General features: G+C 37.4%; 1 protein-coding gene across 2 annotated transcripts in view; it reads right to left on the bottom strand.

Annotated features, from left to right (window-relative positions):
• CFAP47 (cilia and flagella associated protein 47) overlaps nucleotides 1–24181 on the bottom strand; it is a 566822-nt gene that overhangs the window by 249878 nt on the left and 292763 nt on the right. For both annotated transcript variants that reach the window (XM_045050610.1, XM_045050611.1), the window contains 4 exons: nucleotides 17643–17713; nucleotides 16058–16203; nucleotides 6073–6184; nucleotides 5106–5332 (listed from right to left, as the gene is read on the bottom strand). In XM_045050610.1, the coding sequence (XP_044906545.1) occupies nucleotides 5106–5332; nucleotides 6073–6184; nucleotides 16058–16203; nucleotides 17643–17713 (556 nt within the window). The remainder of the gene's footprint in view (nucleotides 1–5105; nucleotides 5333–6072; nucleotides 6185–16057; nucleotides 16204–17642; nucleotides 17714–24181) is intronic.

Here is a 24181-nt window from a genome sequence, read left to right as displayed (position 1 = left end):
TAATCTAAATGTATATCATCTGCCTTCTATATCTTTAAGTCATTGAGTCATGGTATATTGACATAGACTCTCTTCTTGGCCAAACTCTAGTCAGAGTCCTCCAAACCCTTTACTCAGTAGGCCTTAACCTTGGCCTACAATAACTGCAGACTTTCAGTACAAATGATTTTTTTCTGCCTATCCCCTCCCCTCCCGCACGCGCATGCACGCGCACACACACACACACACACACACACACACACACACACACGTAGACTTGAACAAGCACTGACATAGTTTCTAACAATTCAAGGCCATAACCCTTGGATGATCCCACTTCCCCTTAAACTGCCTACCTCGGGCGCCTGGGTGGCTCAGTCGGTTAAGTGTCCGACTTCGGCTCAGGTCATGATCTCACGGTCCGTGAGTTCGAGCCCCGCATTGGGCTCTGTGCTGACAGCTCAGAGCCTGGAGACTGCTTCAGATTCTGTGTCTCCCTCTCTCTCTGACCCTCCCCTGTTCATGCTCTGTCTCTCTCTGTCTCAAAAATAAATAAGCATTAAAAAAATAAAATTAAAAAAAAAACTGCCTACCTGAAGGAGCTCAATGCTGCCACCAGAATATACTGTTTGTTCCAGCCAAAACCTGGTGATAGGTAGATACACCCTGAACCCCCTTTAGAACAGTTACTTTAAAAAGCTTGCTATTATAAATCCTTTCTTCCTCCTCCACCCATTGTACTGTCTCCATTTTTCTCTCTCCTTTTTGAGAAAAGTTTTCTACCACCTAGAACTGTCTTTTCAAGGTCTTCAGAATGCAATCAAGGAAACAGTAATCGCAGCCAGGTAGGTACCTCATTCTAATTTGTACCACTGTCTCCAGTTATAAAGATCCTAGAAGTTCATTTCTCCTGCAGATAAGCATCAATGAACAAATCCAGATCACAGTGACCAACCCCCTCCCACTTATAAATGTCCACTTCCCTGACTCTGCTCATTATTATTAAGTTCCCAGCTTCCTTTGTTAGTTTCTCACCCTCCCTTTAAAACTCTCAGTTTCTTCTGTACAAATTTAAGTTCAGTTCATGCTGGATCCTTCTCCCTGTTTCAACAGTTAATGAATAAAGTCTCTCCTTACTGCTGTAACTAGTATCTAGCTTTGTTTATCTTTGACAGTATCAATAGGATTACTTCATGATTATAGCGCACTTAAATTATATAAATACAAAAAACATTGCCTTTACCTTTCTGAATTCTCACCAAGCAGATCTTTTAGATTTCCTTTTTTTTTTAAATGCTTATTTATTTTGAGAGAGAGGGAGAGAAAGAGAAAGAGAGAGAGCACACTGGCGGGGAAGGGGCAGAGAGAGAGAGAGAGAGAGAGAGAGAGAGAGAGAGAGAGAGAATTCCAAGCAGGCTCCACAGAGCCTGACATGGGGCTCAATCCCATGAAGCATGAGATCATGACCTGAACTGAAATCAAGAGTCAGACACTCAACTGACTGAGCCACCCAGGCACCTTTTTTAAACATATTATTAAATTCTAAATTTCAATGATTTTTTTCTACCATTTATCCCAGGGTATATGGCATGGCTTTTAAAACATGAACTTGAGAAAATACAAGGAAACTACCCTGTAAGTTTTCTTTCCAGTGTCTCTGAATATATCATTAGAGTTGATTTAGTAATGACCAATAGAATATGAATTCAATAAACGAATGCTAAGTGGTGAAGTGGCAGAAATTCATGGTCCTGACAAAAGATCCTGTCTCTCACAGTATATAAAGTAGATATATCAATTTGCTATTACTCTATAAATATTTCAAAAATTCAAATTCCACATGGTTGTATACCAAAAAAAAAAAAAAATTAGATATGCCACTTTTCTTTGGTAGAAAAGGAATTACATTTATTCAATTAGATTTAGTTCTAAACAGATTTATACCAAGATTGATTTTAGATTTTGTTATGCGATTATTTTATGCTATAACAGCGCATTCTAGACTTTTATTTCATTAGTCAATTTCATTGACTAATGAAGTGAATATATCATTTGGACACTATACAGGGGAAGGAAAAGAGTAATGGACTAGGGGGTAAAAACCTGGGTTCATTTCTATTCCGTCACAAATCAGTGGTGTGACCTTAGGTTACCATCTTACTACTTCAGATGCTTGGTTTGCAGGTCTGTAAGAGGTTGGACTATGTGTCTCTGAGTGTCTTGATTTCTTTTCTCAGCTTTAAAATACAACAATGTCTCTACCATGATCTGGGCTGTAATTGCTACCCTGTCAGTGAGGGCAACATAAGTCTTTTCTTTTCTTTTCTTTTTTTTTTTGTTTATGCCTCAGTCATTTCTTTTTTTGTATTAAAGAGGAACTCTACCTCCTTTATGTTTCTCCATGGGGTCACTGAAATAATTTGCAAAGTGCACATAAAAGCATGTTGGAAAAAAGGTGTGAAACACTATATAAGGAGAGAGTCTTTTTAAAATTAATCTTGTTTACTGTCCTGCTGTAAAAATTATTAGCATTATTATGGTTCAAGAGTGCACTGATAATTGCACTTGAAAAGAACGCTTTATGATTAGATGTGGATGAACAGAATAAGATGCATCTGTGAGTTCTGATTTGCCGCAGCTGGTTTTCTTAAACTGGCACATTCAACCCTTCTCTACTTATTTTGTGCATCTGGTAAGTTTTGGCTGAAATCAAAGATGTGTGATATTCACAGAATTCAAAGAAAATAGTAATCTTCAGGTAAAAAAAAAACTTTTAATTTTTAATTTAGAGGCTATTTAAAACATTTCAATTTTAATTTTAAAAAAGGCAAGGGTTTTTCATAAATTATCATTATGTTGTTGTTATTTCCAGCAACCAATTGGGAGACGTACACACACACAGATGCCTATCCTGCAAATGTGGTTAAGTAGACAAGGGTAAGTACACAAGATGGCTCGGACTGTGACAAATCAGTCTATGAGGCAACCTGGATAGATATGAAAACCTCAGGTTTAAAACGTTATTTGTTTGTTCAAGCACATATTCAATTCAATTAAACAATGGCAGAGCATGTCTCATGCACACGACAATTAGGGGTAAATAAAAACACATCATAACGATTTTTAGATTTCTAGGAATCCACAATCCTAGAGAAACAGGTAAATATAAAAATATATACTATACAAAACATAATTTGACAAATACAATAATAAACACAAAATGTCTGCTGGATTACAGAGATGACTAAAAGAAGAGGGAGAAAAATAGAAACTATATACATGCATAAATAGTAGAAAGGGGATCCACCGACAAAATCCATCTCCCTCCAGCATTTCTCATTTAAATAAAATGTTTTCTTAAGAGGTAAGAATGCTGAAAATAAATTTAAAAGGAAAGAGAGAGTGAGAGAACACACTGTGATAGGGTTAAAATTTGAAATGGCCACATATCAAGCATTTCTATTGTAATACTGTACTGCAAGTTGAACAAAACCTTCCCAAATTCACTGCTCTTTCACAGAAGTAAGCATGTTGGTATGAGCTAAATAGAGCCAACAGCTTCGTGAATGGAGTCCGTAAATGGGTCAGTCCAGAGGGTGTGAGAACCTCAGGCCTTGATATTTTTGAGCTAATCAGAACTTAAAAGTTCAGGTCAACCCTAAAATACCATCAGTAAATGTTGGAGATCTGTGCTTATGCCGTACTGATTCTAGCATTCTGACAAATAAAAAAAGAAATCCTACAATGCCAAGTATTTTGTTGTAATATATGCAAATGAAGGTAATTCTCAAGCAAGGATGAAAACATATATCATTTATTCCTTCACTGATGGAAGATTTAGTGACTACCTTTGGCACAGCACACTTTTTGAGGCACTGGTGATACGAGAGTTAACTAAACAAATGTCTTTGCACAAATTCCCTTGCTGGAGATAGACAATGAGTAAACAAATAAATATATTACTGTCAGGTGATAAATGCTATCTATAGAGAAAACTGAAGGAAATGTGGTATTTGGAAAGTGCCTGGTTGATGTAAGCAATACTTTTAAAAAAATACAAAATAATTTTTTAAAAAATACAAGCATAATCTCATAATACAAGCATAATTCTAGCAGGCCTGAAGTAATTGAGGGAAGTAGCCTGTAATGTCTAGGGAAATTAAACCTCAGAAGTGCAGGGGGCATGGGGAGCATGCCTTGGGCATTTGAACATCAGCAAGGAGGCCTATGCTGAGGGAGTGACATGAATGAATGGGCTCCAGTAGAGGTGAGATCAGGGAAGAGGCGGGACTGTCCGGGAGGGTCTTGAGGACCATGCTAAGGATGTTGGGTATTATTCTGAATGAGTTGGAGAGCCAACAGAGGAATGGGTGCAGCAGAACAATGTGATCTGGTTTACATTTTTAAAGAATCGCTTTGTTGCCTCTGTGGAGGTTCGACTGTACCGAACTCCATTTATAAATAGAGTTCAAGATAGAATAACAGAGTCCACAGTAACAGTAATAATAACAAGAACAACAACGCCATACATAGAGCACTTTATATAATAGGTAATGTGGTAAGCATTTTACGTGATTGTCTCACTTAGCTTCCGTCAATTACCACTATCTTCAGATTAAAAGTACAAAAATTGAAGATTGATTTTTAAGGAATCAGCCCACAGTTACACAGGTAGACAGTGTCAGAGTCTGGATTCTCAGCCTGGTAGTCTGACTGCAGGGATGACCCTCTCTGGATGCACAGAATATCCTGGACAACTTGCAGAACATGTTCCTCCCCACCCTGCCTTCCCTTACTTTAAGTTCTTCAGGGCATTCTAATGTGTAGTCAGAACAGAGGACAACTGGGAATGAAGCAATTACACCGCAATGCCTAAAATTACTAGTATGCGAAGTCACCAGTAATCTAGTTATTACTACTAAAATTAGCACTCATGCTAACATTAATAGAACACTTTGTTTCAGATTTATTTAATGTGGTTAAAAAAAAAAAAAAAAAAAAGCTACCGAGCCATCCTTCTGGGGAAAACCAGCATTCATCATTTCTCTATGTCAAAATGTTATGATTAACAACTCTGTATATTTTTAAAAGGAGAAAAAAGTGCATCATCTGTCCTCCATTCTCACCTCAATCTTCGTCAGCCCCAGGAGGGCGATGGCCACGCGAACACTACTGCTCTCCAGAGTGCCTGTGATCAACCGTCGCTCATACTCTATATCCGACATCTGCTGCTGTGCTGCAAAAGCCAAGGCCTTCTCCTTGGCTTCATTAGTCAGTGGCAACTTAAGGTCCACATCCAAGACCTGACGGAGCTCACATTTCAAATACAGAACAGGACTGTCCTTACTTAACACTAGGGAAAGCAAAAACATGTAAGGCTTCAATGATCACTTATGCTCTTGACCATGCTATTCAGGATGGACTTGGAAGGTTGGAAATATAAAACTGCAGGTGTGACCTTCATTAACTAGAGTAACACAGGTAACTCATTTTTAGTAGTCCTAATTCAGTAATTCAAGAGTAAGTCTTCAGGAATCAAAGATATTTTGCTGGTATCTCTAAAAAGAATGCTCAAAGGGTTCTTTCATAGAAATACCAGCATGTTCAAACATGAAGCGATCATTGTGCTATCAGTGATTGGAAGCTAAGGGAAGTAGAAATAAATGTAAAGACATCTGTCAGAGACTGGCAAAAACTGTCTTTTTCTTCCACTAACAACCTTACACTTTAGAATGGAGGGTACAAATTCAGGGTGCAAGTTCAGGTAATATATTACAATATATATAATTTGGGAGTACAGTGATTTCCAAACTATTCAGGAAACTGAAAATTTGGTGAGTAAATACTTCGAACGCCAAATTTCAATATTTAGCCAAAGAATGAAAAAATAAGGATTTAAAAAAAATCACCACTGACATTCATTGTTAAACTGGTGCTCTATTCCATGGATGTTTACATAATAAAGTTAAAAGGAATCCTTTTAAAACCTAATTATTTCTGGAAAAACTTGCTAGGAGTATGCTTGGATGACTATATGAGGAACAGTCCCATCCCTTGACATTTTAAATGAAATAAAACACACGTATACTCTACCTTCCTCTGGAGAACTGCTGTAGTCAAGTGGAGTTGAGGAATCCGTTGGGTGGAAGCTGGAAGGCAATGGGATCGTACCTTTTCCTTCCACAACATAAATTAATTCTCCAATCTAAAATACAACCACACAGTGATATTAAATTCCAAAAGCTCAGAAAAAATTAGGAAAAATCTTTCTGCTGTGAGAAAAATCTGTATACTATAAAAACATCCATGCATTGTGCATTGCTAAGCAACGTAAGCCCTAAATGAGGGGCGAGAGGTAAGGCTTAAATATTAGTCCTCCCACAGTGTGGGGGAAACTTTGTATGCACCCAGAGCAGTGAGGAGGATTAAGAAGGCACCAGGATAGCACTGACAGCAGTTGATCTTTGTAGCTGTGAATATCCTTGGCAGACTGCTAGCTTAAATCACATAAACAATCAAGGAAGAAAGAAATATTTTTTTCCTTCATTCTGTAATTTATTGTTGGAGGGGAGTGATATCACTTCTGCAGGATGTCTGAGTCCCCAAGTGTCTATATTTTAAAGTGCAAGCTTTCAAAAGGAGCGTATGAGGGTCTGCAGACCTTTTAGAGTAATTAGGCAAGAAATGCAGAAGACTAAACAGAGAGAGTGAAAATAAAAGTGGGGTCAGTGCAGGGGCAGCAACATAATATAAGCAAAGATCTGTAAAGACGGACAGGCTTGGTTTCAACTCTGGTACTGTCACTTACTAGCTACTAAGCCTCAGGCAAGTTTGCCACATCTCTGACTTTCAGTCTCGGCCTCTGTGAAATGGGATGATTAAAAAGAAAAAAAAAAACAGTATATTTTAGAAATCTAGAGATTAAAAGAAAAGGAAGAGGAGACAGGGAGTCTCAAGAGACATCATACAATCCTAGTGGATGAATATTATTTAGATCTTGATTCTGAAGGGAAGCAGAAAATGTCACGCCAGAATGTGTTGCTTTGGTATATTGATAATTTTGAGTTGTAGGCACTTGAAAGATATCAAATGCAAAGAGAGGCTTTCTTTGAACTCGCCTTATCTGCATAAAGACAGATCCTCCAAAAGAAATTCAAGTATCATAAATTCCCTTCCTAAGAGTTTCATCAACCAAGGATTAACTCTTATCAGAAGAAGAGACTAGAAGTTGACACTGTACAGTGACAACCTGTCACAAAGTATCATGTCTCCCATCTATTCTTCTAAGGGCCCATTCATCTTTCCTAAAAATCGTTTACTCCCCTCTAAGTTGCCAACATCCCTTCTCCCCTTTCCCTATTTAGATGGTATTTAAGCCTGAATTCTAAGCCACCTTGAGGGGTCATTCATTTTTCCTTGGGTATCTCTCATGAATACAGGAGGTATACATGTTAATGTCTATTTTTTTTCTTGTTAATCTATCTTCTATTATAAGAGTCTCAGGCAATAATTCAGAAGGGCGGAAGAAAAATTATTTTTCCTCCCCTACAGTTCAAACAAAGACAAAGAAAGTGACAGAAAAAATGTACAATCATGAGACAATCAGGGAAATATGAACAATGCTTTGTGGTTGGATGTTAAGAAAAAAATTTACAATATATTTAGTAATAATGGTATCATGGTTATGTCAAAAAAACGAAATCTTTTTGTTATAGAGACACTTTCTGAATTATTTGTGAATAAAATTATGTGATAATTGGGATTTGGGTCATTATAACAATGTAACGTGTTAGGTCCTGCACTGTTGAAGATGAGAGAAAGGTAGAGGGGGATTTATTGCAGTTTTGTTTCTACAATTGTATTTTATATTTTCCATAATAAAGGCTTTAAAAAAATGCTTACATCTTAAGAAATAGAATGATAGTAAAGATGTGGTAAGGACTCAGTGAGGTAACACATATCAGGAATCTAACCCTTTGAGATCACTCTAAATGGAAAGGAACCATTCTTTAAGGGCATAGCTTCCCAAACTTTCATGACATATAAATCACCTGTGAAAATGCAGGTCTGACTCTAGAGATCTGGAGTGGGGTCGAGACCTGACAGGATCAATGAAAATGAGCACTGGCAAATTTAGGGCTAAGCCATACAATGCAGAAGAACCTTCTACCAGAATGGCCTTACAACAGGCATGCAACTAACTATGAAGAAAGCAAAAGAAAACAAACTTAGCTTCCAAGCTGGGACTTGTCACTGGTCCGAACTGCCCTACAATCTTAAAACAATATTAACTGTATGTCTGAGAGACTACTCCAGAGAGAGCGTACATAAATGATATAAAAGAAAACTGATCACATAATAAAAATACATATTCCAAAATATTGTAAATATCCTAGATAACAAGAGAAATGGCAAACACTGAAAGTGAATCTGGAAACAATGTAAGAATAAACCATTTCTGGTTGTGAGGTCAATTTATTTACAGCTTCATTATCCTTCCCCAATTGGGATTTGTTTATAATAAATTAACTATCATTTACTTTCATGTGATAATGTTCCATAGAATTTTATTAATTATGACCCATAATTATCTTCACTTCATGCTGAAAAAAGAAATATGGAAAACTTTGAATGTTTTAAATTGTTTAGCATTTAAATCCATGCACTCCTGGTAATAAACAGTACATTATATGAAATTTTCATAGAGTAATATTTCCTAAGCAACCTTGTACTTTGCAAATATAAATCTAACCTAGCCATCTGAAATGGGTTTTCTGTGTATGCATGTTTTATTCCAAACACAAGTGAGTGGTCAATACTACTGATGAAATTTTCAATGATAATTCAAGTACAAAGGTTCAATAGCGACCAGAAAAAACAATATATTCAGTTTTCACTTTTATTTTACTTTTCTCTCATTTTTATTTTTATCTAAAAAAATCAGTTGTTTTACCCAAAATATAGTATTCATAAGAAATTAGACTCGGTGAGTATAAAGTTATCAGAATTACATGTTTTCTTAAATGTGTGCCTGAATGAAACCTGGTCTCTAGCTGCAGAAAATAACTACCAACTCATGGGTGTTGATCCAAAAGGAGCAAAGTGCTATTTGCTAGAATATTTCCCTTAAATAGAAATGACAGGGGCACCTGGGTGGCTCAGTCCGTTGAGCATCCGACTTCGGCTCAGGTCATGATCTCATGGTTCAAGAGTTCAAGTACGGCTTCAGGCTCTGTGCTGACAGCTCAGAGCCTGAAGCCTGCTTCAGATTCTGTGTCTCCTCTGTCTCTACCCTTCCCCAATTTGCGTTCTGTCTCTCTCTCTCTCTCTCAAAAATAAACATTAAAGAAAAAAATGATAAAAAGCCTCCTAGCCATGAAATATCAGTAACTAAAACTCCATTCAATTCCATTTAATGCCACATCTTATTCAGACGATATATTATCATTTCTCAAAAACTATTTTGTCTAACTTGTTCACTTTCAGTGTTCTTTTTTATTAAAAAGTAACTTAATATAATTGAAAATAATGCCTGTGTCAGAAAATTGTTCAGGAAAATCAACTGTGGTATCGTCTAATTATTTCACTCTACTCTTCTGGCAATAAAATCAGACCAGGAAAGGAATACAAATGCAATAAACAACTTTAAAGTGGAGAAGCCCTTTACATTCCAAGTCTGGAGGCTGTGACAAGGGAAATGAAATGATCTGACACATAACAGACACGTATCAATGTGAGCTATTCTAGGAGTCTATTAAATTTCCTTTCTGCCCTTAATTTCATATTTTACAGTCAGGATGTTTACTTAGATTTTTATTATATTTTCCAGAAGGATGCCAAAGCCCATTGTCCACTGTGAGAAACCCTCACAAAAGACATTTTGTTCTTCTTGTGTATCTAGTTAAATGTAGTCCTCAAATAACACAGTTGCATGCAAATTTACAAGACCAGCTGTTAATGACCTAGAAATGAGGAACACAAACAATGAATTGGCAGAAAAGTTTTAATCCCAGCTCTGCTACTAATTAGCTGGGTAACCTTGGACATGTCATGGGTGCCCTCCAGACCCAAACAACCTTAATCTTTAGAGAAAAAATAAAAAGCATTTTATACAGAAAACCCCCATGTTGTTTCACAGGTCTTAAAATTCTACTTATTCTCTAATCTTGGGCCTAGATTTTGCTAGGTTTTATAATTTGTTTGAACTGGCTGAACAATGTTATATTATTTTGATGACTAAACAGGCACATGAGAGCTAAGTTAAAACTCTAAAATGTTAGATTCATACACTAGAGAACATTTATCATTGTAGGTGGCTCTTTGACATTACCATAATTATAATGTGAAACTGACCAGTAAGAATAATCACTGTTCTTTTAAAATACTATTCTTCATAGAATGATTGTTCTAGGAGACTCAGTAAGGGTAAAAAGAAAATGTATAAAGAGATCTGTATGCTTGCACTAAAAAGCACAACTTTCTTAAAACAATTTCAACACAGTCTTACTTGTATGCTTGAGTGATTATTTCCGACATTTTGAGAAAGCAACATATATTTACATGGCACAAAATATGAATTGTTTAATAAAAATATATGGTATATTGTACAAAAACATCTTGTCAAATAATAGGAAGCTGGGCCTAGACTCTAGAAATTATGGAAGCAATGGGATTGACAATCACTCTTTGTCTTTATCACTGTCTTTCTCAGAATAGTTTCTATTGCTGTTCATTTATTTGCTATCAATTGTTCTGTAAGTAAATGAAAATTTGCTTCCCTTCAACTGCGAACATCATGCAAACTGTCATTAAGATTAATTTTTTTTAATATTAAAAATTTTTTTAAATTTTATTTTAGAGAGAGAGTATGTGTGTGTGTGTGTGTGAGAGAGAGAGAGAGAGAGAGTGGGGTCTTAAGAGAGGCGGGGGGGGGGGGCGAGAGAGAGAGAAAGAAAGTGAGAGAGAATCCTAAGCAGGCTCCAGGCCCAGCCCAGAGCCTGACATGGGGCTCAATCTCATGACCCTGGGAACATGACCTGAGACAAAACCAAGATTTGGACACTCAACCCAGGTACCCCAATACTGATCTTGATATCATCACCTTTGCAGTTCTTTCTTGTCCCCTTGCTCCTTCCCCCAAATCCAACATCATCACCTCTTCTTTCACCATTGCTTTTTCACATCCTTCTGTCTTTATTGCTAGTATGCAAAAAGCAGAAGGCAAGAGAGAACAGAGATATGTGGAGTGGTGTCATAGATTACAAGAGTCTCTGAACCAGTCCCTTGATCTCCAGTCTCTTTCTCCAACTCTTAATCTACTCTTTGTTTTCGCTCCAGAGATGCTTTCTAAAACAAAGATGAAATCAGGTCATGCCTCTGCTCATTACCTTCCTGCTTTCAATAACAGTGATTGTAACAATATAATTAAGTTATTCAACTAAAATTTCACTATCTTCCTCATTTTCTTCTCATGTTTTTCTTCAAAAAGGCTGCAGGGCTGGGGTGCCTGGGTGGCTCAGTCCGTTAAGTGTCTGACTTTGGCTTGGGTCATGATTTCATGGTTTGTGGGTTTGAGTCCCACGTGCTGACAGTGTAGAGCCTGGAGCCTGCTTCAGATTCTGAGTCTCCCTCTCTTCGTTCCTCTCCAGCTCATGCTTGTGCTCTCTCTCTCTCTCAAAAATAAATAAACATTAAAAAATTAAAAAAAAAAAAGACAAAGGCTGCAGGGTTAATTGCAGGATGATGGTCTCACAGAAAGGAGGATGGGTCAAGTGGGAGAAGGCTTTGCTGCATGGAGGGGGCTCAAACTAGTGTAGTTTTGTGAACATTTACCACAATGATCTAGAGTTTAAAGTTCACTTAACCTGCCTCCAAATTGTCAGCAGGCATCATAAGATAAGTAAATGTTTCATAGTGTTTATGGCCCAGATGGGATTTCAATTTCTCTCTGCTTCCCTGGTAAAAAACTCAGGGGTATGGGGAGGAGTGTAGTTAGCAAAACAACAGCAACAACAAAAAATGCAGTTGTAGGGGCATCTGGGTGGCTCAGCTGGTTAAGTGGCCGACTCTTGATTTTGGCTCAGGTCATGAATTCCTGGTTTGTGGGTTCGAGCCCCGCATTGGGCTCTGTGCTGACAGCATAGAGCCTGCTTGGGATTTTCTCTGTCCCTCTCTCTCTGCCCCTCCCCACTTGCTCTCTCTCTCTCCCTCTCAAAATGAATAAATAAACTCCAAAAAAGTGGCACCTGGGTGGCTCAATCAGTTAAGCAGTAGACTCTTGATGTTAATTCGGGTTATGATCTCATGGTTTGTGGGTTCAAGACTTGTGTCTGGCTCTGTGCAGACAGCTCAGAACCTGGAGCCTGCTTCAGATTATGTGTCTTTCTGCCCCTCTCTGCCTCTCCCCTCTGACTCTTTCTCTCAAAAATAAATCAACATTAAAAAAATTTATAAACTTAAAAAAATGCAGTTGTAACAAACTGAATAAAAAATCAAAAGGTGAATGAAACGTGGCTTGCCTTTAAAAATCATAGAAAAGTGGGGTGCCTGGGTGTCTCGGTTGGTTAAGCATACAACTTTGGCTCAGGTCATGATCTCACAGTTCAGGAGTTTAAGCCCCACGTCGGGATCTGTGCTGACAGCTCAGAGCTGGATCCTGCTTTAGATTTTGTGTCTCCCTCTCTCTCTGACCCTCCCCTTTTCATGCTCTGTCTCTCTCTCCCTCCCTCTCTCTCTCTCTCTCTCTCAAAAATAAACATTAAAAAATTTTTTGAAAAGAAACCGCTCTCAAATGATACTCAGCCCCAGCAGTTATAAAAATAACGTTCATAAAACTGACATTAGTTTGCCTAAATTTAAATTATGTAAAGAGTTTACCATAATATAATGTTTTTACTTTCACATTCAATAAAATTAAACAAAAATCAGTATTACTAAAATCTATACAGTAATGACAATTGAAAATAGTTGCACTTTGATTATAGAATATCTAAAAATATATATGATAAAGACTTCCAGCTTAATCTCTGCAGCAGCAGAGACAGAAAGACACAGAAGACTGAGGGAGAATGAAATGAGGGACAGGGCAAAAAGATCAGTGGTCCCTTTTTTTATGCAAACATAAGGGAGATGGACAAACTGACATACGATATATTTAACAACTGGTAAGATTTAGCCTTAGACTAAATTGCTGTAGACCATAAAACAGTAAGAAGGCTTTGCCCATTCGTCTACCTAGGCATAGGCACCCTTCTTCTGTCAACTTGTTATTTGGTTTGGCAAGGCTGAAACTCTCCTTGGTGTGTGGGGCCCCCGTGTGGGAATGGGACAATCTCCATAAGTTGCTCAGATATGCTGATTCCCATCCTGGCTTCCTCAAGTCAACAATACCTGGACTTTGGTTTCTACTTGTTTTGACCAAGTTCTGTAGACAGAAAAGGACAATGAAGGACTACAAGATAAAGCTACCAAGGGGGAGAAGAAGTCTAGATTGGTTCCATATAAAAGCTCATGGGTTGGTGAAAGACGGCTGCTTAGGCCACAGAAAATGGTTGCAACTGGATAGAATCCAGTCTTAACACAGGCCCCAGATCAAGGATCCCTGCTTGATGTCTCTGCCTTTCTCACACAGATGATCCCAGCAAAAATGGGTGGTTTCCTATTTGGGAACCCAGGACTACATAGAAGAGATGATCACACAGGCATGACAGTAAAGACAGAACCCCAGGGTTGTGTCAATACACTGCTTTGTACTTTGCAGGGTTTGTGTGTGGGTCTGTCAAGCCCTCGTCCCAGCAGGTGTAATTCCTCAGGGACTAGGTCTTGTTTCTACTCCACCTTCGTCTATTCAATCTGCCCCCATCCACGCATGAGTAGAAATGCCTTTAGATTTCTGGCATTGGATAGCTTGAATTTGTAGGGATTTTGTAGCTTTTCCCCTAGGCTAAGAATTTCTATGAACATTGATGGAAATTTTGTAAACTGTTTGTAGTTTCAAACAGCTATTACATAAGTCATCTCATTTTTTTATTTGGAAGTTCAAATGGAACAGCCAAAATGAAACTAATGGCCTTTCCTTGATAGCCGTGGTGGTAGAAATGTTTCTGTTTTACACATGGAAAGCTATCAAATTGAGGCCTAATTACTTTACGGTTTTCAACAGGTGGTTCTTAATGGCAAAGCAGTTATCACACACTTAATAAGAACAGGAGCTAACTAGGTGGACTTGGATGTTTGATTATCTATTTAAGCGTGTAATTGCATTTTTCAATATAATTAGCAATAAATTGAATGTGTAAGTTAATAGATGTGTTTCCCCACATAAGTCATTGTAATTCAATGCAATACTTTAGTTTAAAGGCATTATTTCTCAGTTGATAGCAATATAATTTCATGATTACTGTTTTCCTTAATATTTTTTCTGACAACAAAATATGTAATTAAAAGACATGTTTTAATAAGTTGAGATGCCAAGATAAGTGTAATTATATTTTGATTAATTTAGACAAAATTTATGGAAGTAAACATTCATATTCTAATAGTTTAATTTAAATAATAAAATCAGCCTTCTTACTCTGCTATTGACAATTAACCCTAGCATTTTCTGGGACTGTATTATAAATGAATATAAAAAAGGGATTAAGAGGCATTTGATTAAACTACTAGTCACACTATAGTCACTATTTTTCACAAATTATCATGTAGAGCAGCTATTCAGTTAAATCCTGGATTCTTTTAAGGAAAATATAAAACAAGATTTAACATTAATATAAAATAGCATTTTTCCTCCTAAATGGTAATTTTAAGTACAGTTAAACTATTCTTTACATATTTAGTAGGCTATATTATTTTTCATGTGTAAATGATTCTGTAGACACCAGGTCAATATAATACCTCTTTCCAATTATCATTATTTCATTGTATCTGCATTCAATATAGCACATAATTGGTACATAACTGATATATGTGGGGCTATCTTCTAGGGGTTATAAATTCCCTCCTCAGGTCAACATATGGCAGTTTCTTTCTGGAAGGGTATAATACTATAAAACTTTTCCTCTAAAGGCTGTCTTGTCTCTCTCTCTCTCTCTCTCTCTCTCTCTCTGACTCTCTCCCTTCCTCTGTTCTTCCATCCTTCTTTTCCTTCTCTCAACTTTCTCTCCTTTGCTGGCTTTAAAGAAGCAAGCTCCTTGGGGTGCCTAGGTGGTTCTGTTGATTAAGCATCTGACTTTGGCTCAGGTCACGATCTTATTGTTTGTGATTTCGAGCCCCACATCGGACTCTGAGCTAACAGCTCAGAGACTGGAGCCAGTTTCAGATTCTGTGTCTCCCTCTCTCTCTGCCCTTTCTCTGCTTGTGCTCTGTCTCTTTCTCTCTCTCAAAAATAAGTAAACATTAAAAAAAAAGAAACAAGCTCCATGAATGCCAGAGCCACTAGAAAATTAATTCTGCCAATAACCTGAGAGAGCTTAGAAGCAGCTCCTTCCTCAATGGAGCCTCTGAAGAGAATCCAGTGCTGGTAGATCCCTTGATTGAAGACATAACAGACCTTAAACAGAGGGCTCATCTAGGTCATGCCCAGACCTCTGATCTATGAAAAACATGACACAATAAATGTGTACTGTTTTAAGCCCCTCAGTGTTTGGCAATGTGTTATGCAAATACATAAAGCTAATACAGACAGAGCCACAGCGAGGTTAGGCATGCAGCCAGTCTGCTCCTATGGGACTTTCTAAGGCAGCCATTATATTTTTTCTTTTTTTTTTTTTTAACATTTACTTATTTTTGAGAGAGAGAGACAGAGAGAAAGAATCCGAAGCAGGCTCCAGGCTCTGAGCTGTCAGCACAGAGCCCAATGTGGCACATGAACTCATGAACCGTGAGATCATGACCTGAGCTGAAGGTGGACGCTTAACCGACAGAGCCACCCAGGCACCCCCCACATTATAAATTTTACCCACAAATAGTGTAACTTTTTGCTTATTTGTGAGGATAAGCTCTGCCTTCATGTCACCTGCATTGATTACTCAATTAAAGTGCCAGCCCATGATGAAAGCCCTTGCCACAGTCGTGTTCTCACCGCTTTGTTTCTGAGGATGATGACACAGTAGCGCGTGTGCATGTCAAAGGGAAGAAACAGGAGCTCCAGGCTTGAAGTCCTCTTCACTCCCAGGTGAAGAGTATGAGTGGAGCAGAAGAATTCTCTGATGAAAGTGGACTTAATTGCTACCAAAACATGAAGGAGAATTTGTTTACATATCATTTCATAAGTGCTGTTCAAATAAAGCAGCTGTTTCAATTAGTGCTTAAAGTTTTCAAATGAATTAAAAAAATATTCAAAGCATTAGCACGCCAAATTAGATGGCACACGCATTTGTAATGAAAGTGTGGGTGACACTGGCACAAGCTTGAGATCATAAATAATGTGTAATTATGACCCTCAATTAAAGATTCCTTAACAAATAATTTCTTTACAAAGGGAACTTCACTAGTATTTACAATTAGTCCGATATACGTATATAAATGGCAAACGGGTCATCCTACCATCTTCGACTTTTTCTGTGGACTATGTAATAGTTCACATAACAGGGTGTAATAGCTTGAACTGGTAATAGAAGAATGTTTTATATATATATACATATATATATATATACACACACACACACACAAATATGTATACATACAAATATACATACACATACACACACACACATATATATATAGTTGGACATATATATATGTATATATTGTAGGTTTTAAAACATGTCTACATGTTCTTCAACACTGTCTTGGATGTGGTGATATGGTGGGGCAGTCTTAGTGATTTGATCTTAATGAACATTATGCTAGAATGCAGCAGTGTGATTTCTGACACTAGAGCAAAAATGTAATACAGTTTCTTCCTAATCATCTCTTTCTTGGCTAACTTGCGGTTGTCATCCTGTGAAGAACCCTATGCCACATGAAAAGGCACATGGAAGTGTCTAGGCCAACAGTCCCACTTGAGGTCCTAGCCAAAAGGTATTAACCATCAGACATGTGAGTAAAGAAGCCTTTGGGATGACTCAAGGCCCAGCCTCCATCTGACTTAACTTCACCAGAGACCCTGAGAAAGAAGAGTCTAGCTGAGACCAGTCACTGTAGAAGTGTGAGAGATAATAATGCTAACACATTAATTGTTTAATGCTACTACACTTGGGATGGCTTGTTCTGTAGCTAGAGATAACCAGAACATTCCTATATCCACTGTCCTAACCATATTCCATTCATATGTTCTAAATCTATAGTTATTTTGCAAAACAAAGTAAATCTGTGTTCTCCTTATCATTTTAAACATGGTGATACTTGCCATCCAAATGGGTTTAAGCAGTTCAGAATTAGCCAAAAGAAACATCGAAGTCATTTATCTAAATACATTCATTGTACGGGTAAGGAAACTAGGATTGGCGGTGAAAAGAAAGATGTGGGCAGAGTCCTGCAAAGGGTCATGAACATGAGAGGCTGAGGACCAACACCTGGGCCTCTCCTTCCAACAGTGATACCTTGAACTTGCCATCCTGTCTATTGTCATAACCAGGCTTTGTTGAGTATTTCATTCACTAGTACACTTTGCACATAAAAGTCAGACGTGAAGACGAATAAAAGCTTTTCCTTGAGGTACTCACAGGTTTTTAAGGCGTTTGAGAAATGCCAACAACTCTCAACATCACCACTTTCAGGGCTACTCCCAGCATCCCTGTCATAAGTAAACAGGAGAACAACATGAACCACACAAAGGAAACTCAAAAACAATTCTCAATCTTCCTTAAATCCGATAGGTCCTTAAAAATTATGGCTACCTACATGATCTGCAAAGACCACAGACACATTTCATATGTCACCTTTATGTGTATATGGTTTCAGAAATTTTAAAAGAAAAGGCAAAAAGGAAACTAACAATCATTCATATGTGCACCAATGTTTTGTAAAATTTAGCAAAAAAACACTTTTGAATACTTTGGACAGAGAAACATTTGATAATAATAATAATAGTAATAACAATAAACAAATCCTGGGACCCCAAAGTAGTGGTCTCAACCTAGGACTACATAGGTATTCTCTCCAAAAGGGCTTCTAGAACTTGATCTCTTGAAAGATTCTCTTCTCTCAGCTGATGTTTCCAATTTGCTTCTTTCCCATAAGGACAGAAGGAGATATGGGCAGCTGTTTAATCTCCGGTTGCATTTCTGAAAATTAATTAGCAGATCATAGCCTATGGCAACTGCCTCCCTTGAAAGGTTCCATATCTTCCAGAACCCATCAATTTTCCCCAAACTGCTCTCCTCTTAATATTCATGATTACTTTGCTCAACAAGCTGCCAATTAGCATCTAGGCTCTCAGATATGGTTTGCCTGATTTTTTTTCTGAGAACATGAAAACCTTGTCATCTGCTTTCGCCTGAATATGATGCTGTAAAATATATGGACTATCTCCAAGTTCTAACCATATTGATTCCTTTTCTCCACTCCTTTTCTTTCCACAACATTCTTAATAAGGTTTACCACATCTTGTAATTATTATCAGCTTTACTTCAACTCACAGACATTCTGATTGGCCGTTCAATATTTTATGTAATTTGAACATTTGATAGATACTTTAAGGCTATCAGAGACATATTAGATAGATAATTTAGCATTTATAAGGGAGACTACACAGAGATTGGAAAGAACAACAAAGAATGCTTATTTCTCAGTGCATGGTTCCACCGCCATCTCGATAATGGAGCTCTGGGTAGAATGCCTGATTAAAATCCTCAGATAATTTCAGAACTTCATTTTGTTCAATACTTGTAATTGCTAGTCCTTCAGTCATTTTTTTCATAATGAATAGAAAAGCAGAGCAATTTGACTTCATCTCCTTTTTCTTTTCTTTACATATTTTCTTGAAGAATAGCCAATGAAAGTGCCTTTTGATTAAATAAGAGTTGCCTCATCCTCAAAGCAGACTCTCAAACCCAGAAAAATTGAGTTACCTGTACTTTTTATGGTAAAGACAGAAAAAAATTGCTGCAATTTTTGCATTAATTAGTTAACGCCTTAATTGCATTAATGATGATCATGATTAATTAAGAGAAATCAGAAAATAATTTAATAAAATAATTTGGTTCAGGAAAATTCTATTTTACCTGATCAATGTTCCCGAGTCTAGAAATTCAGTGATAAACCCAACTTGCTTACAAAACTAGTACCTTGCAGGTTCAGAGACACAACAGAAAATCAACTCTACCTTTGGTTACTCCTTGCACCTCAGTCTATGTTATCATTTTCCTAAATGGTCATCAATTATTGTTGAAGCCATGGCAGAAGGGGCATTTTTAAACCATGGGTCTTAAGGGAGAAATAGCATGAAAAGAGGCTAAAATTATATAAAATGCTATAGATCAAGCAATGGAATGCTTTCTAGTAATTTAGTAGGAGGTGAAGGTCAGGGAGTGAAACCTATCTATGAGATATGAAGGGATGACATTCCTTTTTCCTCTGCAGTGATGGTACGCAGCTCTTTTCAAGCTAAGATGATCAAAATGACGTTGAACTGGCTCTACTCAGAGCGTGAATAAACCCGCCTGAAGAATGACTTCCTACTCAAGCCTTTTCTAATAGGGAAAGAAGATCTTTATTATAAGCCTTCATGAAGATACTCCTGGGCCAGCATTCAGGGCAGTCTCCAAATCAAAGAAAATATTTTCTGGTCAAAGACTAGTTTTCACGAATTATGGGAAGAAATGTAAGAGGGACAATTTTGAGATTCATTCTGTCCTCCATGTGTCCTAAGGTTCTTCAAAAAAGGAGGGTGGTAAAAATGGGGTGTTTGCTGCCGTTTGTACCATTTTGGCCCCTGAGCAATTGAGAAGTCTGTAAAGCAAGGTGCACGAACCTTGGGCGCAAGGACAGAGTGGATCTGTGAATTCAAATGGGGAAAAACTCCATCTTGACTTCCATTAGCTCTTAATAGCAATTTAAACCAAACCACAGTAGTATTTGCTGTAATATGACTTGGCCACCAAATAATCACAAATATGTTTATATCACATTTCAATTTATGTACATATCTTAAGCTATTATTTACATTCATAACTACTTTTAAAGTATGATAGTTATTATGTATGCCAGTAGATCTTACTGCATATTGTGTTAATGAATAACTATATATTTTTAATATATTACAATTTTTAATATTTTTCTATCTGCTGGTATATTAGTTTCCTCTGTGCCATACATTGAACTGTATTGCCCTTAAATTCATATGTTGTAGCGCTAATGACCCAGACGACTGTATTTGGAGAAAGGGACTAAAAGAACATTATTAAAGTTAAATGAGGTCATAAGGGTGGGGCTCTGATACAACAGAATTAGTTTCCTTATAAGAAAAAATAGCAGTGAGCTCAGTCTCTATGTACACACAGAGGTCACGTAAACCCACAGCAAGAAGGCTGCCACCTACAAATCAAGAGAAGAGGCCTTCGAATGAAGCCGACCTTGGCCACACCATGATCTTGGACTTCCAGCCTCCATAGCTGTGGGAAATAAATTTCTGTGGTTGAAGCTACCCTTCCTATGTTATTTTGTTATGGCAACCTGGGTAGATTAAGATACTCTGTAACCCTTGCATCTTATTTTAAGTACTCACAAAATATTTTTCTGTAAAGTAGAATAGGCTTCATCAGGCTGCCAAAGAGTGTGATGACATTAAAAGCAGGTATGAAAAGCAGGTATATAGAGCAAGAGGACCAGGGCAGATGGTTACTCTTAGCACACACATCTGGCCTTTGATTCACTCAGCTTTCCTTGGAGATATGCCTAATTCTAATTGTCACCAATTATTCACTGTAGTACAATGAAATATTTTAAAATCATGGCCATGCACAATACAGCTTTCTGGGTTTTGAGCAAGAATCAGGACTCAGAAAAAATATCTCTCAGGCCTTCTTTCAGGTGGGAGGCTATTCTGGGCCAAGCTACCCTGGAGACCAGAATGAATGAAGAAGCCCCTAAGCTCATGGGGTATACAGTCTGTCATACAAAGTATGTCTGCAACAAATAATTACAAAGCAGAAGGATAAACACTTCAACACCTTTTCGACTTTCATTCACACTCTCCTACAATCCATATGCAGAAGCATATGTCTTCTATTTCCCCTTGCCCGTCCCCTCCTCCACTGCCTCAGCAATTCCTTCCTCCCAAGCTCCTTTTATACTTGTAGGAAAACTCTCCCTTGCTCTAGATTCATGCCATCAAAATCCTACTCATGTTTCAGATCCCAATTTGTAGACGATAAAGAACAGCAGAGTATCATATATGCATGAGAAAAAAGTGCTTACTACCTCATTATTCTTAAATGCCTTGTTCTCCAGAAAGATCTCTATAATACCTAGATAGTGCTATTCCTTGCCAAAGAGCTCACAGAAGTTTTTTTTTGTTTTTGTTTTTTTTTGGTCAACATATATTACTGAATGCATTCTGCCCTGTACAATCACCTCCATTTATGTAGATTTGTTTTTACTTCTCTGTTTGATGGTTGGCTCCTTGAGAACCAGATCTCTGACTTATTTATCCCAGTATTTCTCTGGTACTATGAACACTGCTTGAGGGGCCACTTAGTAAGAATTTATTAAATGATAAATGATTCAATGTCACTGGAAAAAAAATATCAAGTCATATCACTGAGGAGATTATTTATAAAGTGCTCATTTCTGAGCACTGTTGACCCATCATTTAATTTTAAGTGTCGCTAAAATCAGTCTCTTGTTCTGATCCCTTTTCATAATCCTGTGGATTTAATTAGAATAAAAACTTCTTAACTGCTCTTGCTTATGCTTATGGATCATTTTCCCATAAAGTAAAATGTGTGATGAATATAAAGTTTTATCATCCATGTGGTTCCAAATGTGCTGTTTTATATGTATCCGTTGCCTTAAGAAGAGCAGTTTATAAAAAGAGGCATTTTTAAAAATTTTAATAAGAGACTTTACCTTTTTTTATGCCACCTCAAAGATAATTTCAGCACTTCACTGCTCATTTGAGAAGAGAATATTTATTATCTGGGGAAATAGTGACTGAAATGATCTATGGAGGAGTATCCACATGTGCTAGGTCACGCTGCAGGAGCATCCCATATCTCAGTGGATTAGCACAAGGTTACTTCGTGCTCACATTACATGTCCATCCTAGATAGATAGGAAGCACTCAGAGATCCTTGGTGAAGGGGGACTCCGTTTCTTTTTTCTTTTTCTTCTATTCTTTCTTTTTTTTTTTTTTTGACTGTTGCCAAATGTTTATTATCTGAGTAAATCAAGCAAATGTAAACTACCTCATCACACATGGAGACTAATGAAAAGAATAAGGTGCATTTCTATCAAGGGGACTCCATTTCTATACTTGCTTCTTTAGTAATTGTATCAGGGAAAGGGAACACGAAAAATTGTTCACTGGCTCTTAAAGCTATCCTTTGGAGAAAAAGTTCAGCACTTATCCTCAGATGCCATTGGCCGATTAAGTTATATGTTCACACCTAACTCCAACTGGGAAAGTGCAATATTACCACATGCCTAAAAGGAATAAAACAGGGATATTTGTTAAATGCTTTAAAAAAAAAAGATTACTGACAGTTTATGGAATATTTTTTTTAACCTTTTCTTGTTCTCTTGCTGATTAGATCTAGCGATCAGACTGGGTTTTATTGAGATAATGCTTAATGGATGGTATATTACATACAAAAGTTATTAATGACTTCCATTCCGGTCATGATTCAAAATGTATGTCCTTAAATTTTATTTGCATATGGAAATCTATTCAAGACAAACATTAAGGAGAGCTTTAAGAAAAACAGAGTGTGTAACATCACTTAGTATTATTTTATTAAGATGTATTTAAAGACCAAAAGGCCTCAGTATGCCAGTGAAGCCAGACTGATGAAATACTAGATACCTTTGTGGTGTTTGAAATAAAACTCTCTTTTGTGTCCCCTCATGGTGGAACTTGTTGGTTGCCTATCCCAATATCCATGGGCCCTTTCCTCCTCACTGACCAAACCTTATTTTATTTTATTTTATATTTTATTTTAAAGTTTATTTATTTTGAGACAGGGACAGAGACAGCATGAGTGGGGGATGGGCAGAGAGAGAGGGAGAGAGAATCCCAAGCAGGCTCCGCACTGCCAACAGAACCTGATGTGGAGTGTGAACTCATGAACCCTGAGGTCATGACCTGAGGCAAAACCAAGAGCTAGATGCTTAATCAACTGAGCCACCCAGGTGCCCCCAAATCCTCATTTTATTTTTGATGTGTATGTGGAGAACGATGGTTTTTCAGTCTTCTTGCCAGCTAGATCTGGCCAACTGGCTACAATCAGGAATGCTGTGTGCTATTTCTGGAAAGCTTCCCTAACTCAGAAAGAAGAGGCACACTTTTATTGTGCTTCCTCCTTTCTGCTACCTATAAAGTGGATTTGATTGTTAGAGCTCTGGATACTTGAGCTGATTCTTGAGAAAGTGAATAAAAATTTGCCTGCTACATGAACTGGATCCTACAGGTGTTATACAGTAAACAGGACCCCAAAAGAAGGAGCCATAAGTACTTCTAATAAATCACTTCAGAAATGTCAGAAAGATAGCCTTTGGGATAAACCTGAGACTGTTCTATTTCAACCCAACATGTGGATTTGGGGCTCAGCATTTAGCTGAGGCCAGGGCTGAAATGACAAACCAAGGTCCATTTCTTCTTGAAAAACTATAGCCTTTGCCTTTTTAAATCTCACTCTTACCTTTGACCTGAAGTGCACAGGAGTAAATGCTTAATACCTTAAACAAAAGGCTCTGAAACATTCTTTCAGAGTTAATCTACAGACATGTGACTACTCTACATTGGATCATGTTCTCTCTGACCAATACTCAATGTCACCACATCTGTATGTTAATTTTATGACAAGAAACCTTGAGCAAGGAACTAAGAAAGTAAAGTTTTATAAATATGAATGGAAGAAACTATATGAGAAAGAATGATTAATAATTTTGAGACACGATAGACACACTTCTTAAGGTGTACTTCATGCTGAGTTGGCAATTACTTTGGGGGAGTATTTGTAAAGTGTCCTTTCCAGCTCAAGTTAAATTATAAAAGTCTTAATACTTGTTCATTCCATTTTAGTTTAGATTTGAGAAGAATAAC

The sequence above is a fragment of the Felis catus genome, chromosome X (assembly GCF_018350175.1).
Source record: "Felis catus isolate Fca126 chromosome X, F.catus_Fca126_mat1.0, whole genome shotgun sequence".
In the NCBI taxonomy this organism is placed as follows: domain Eukaryota; kingdom Metazoa; phylum Chordata; class Mammalia; order Carnivora; family Felidae; genus Felis; species Felis catus.
Note: the sequence above shows the minus strand (reverse complement) of the source record. Positions and strands in the feature narration are given on the sequence as shown.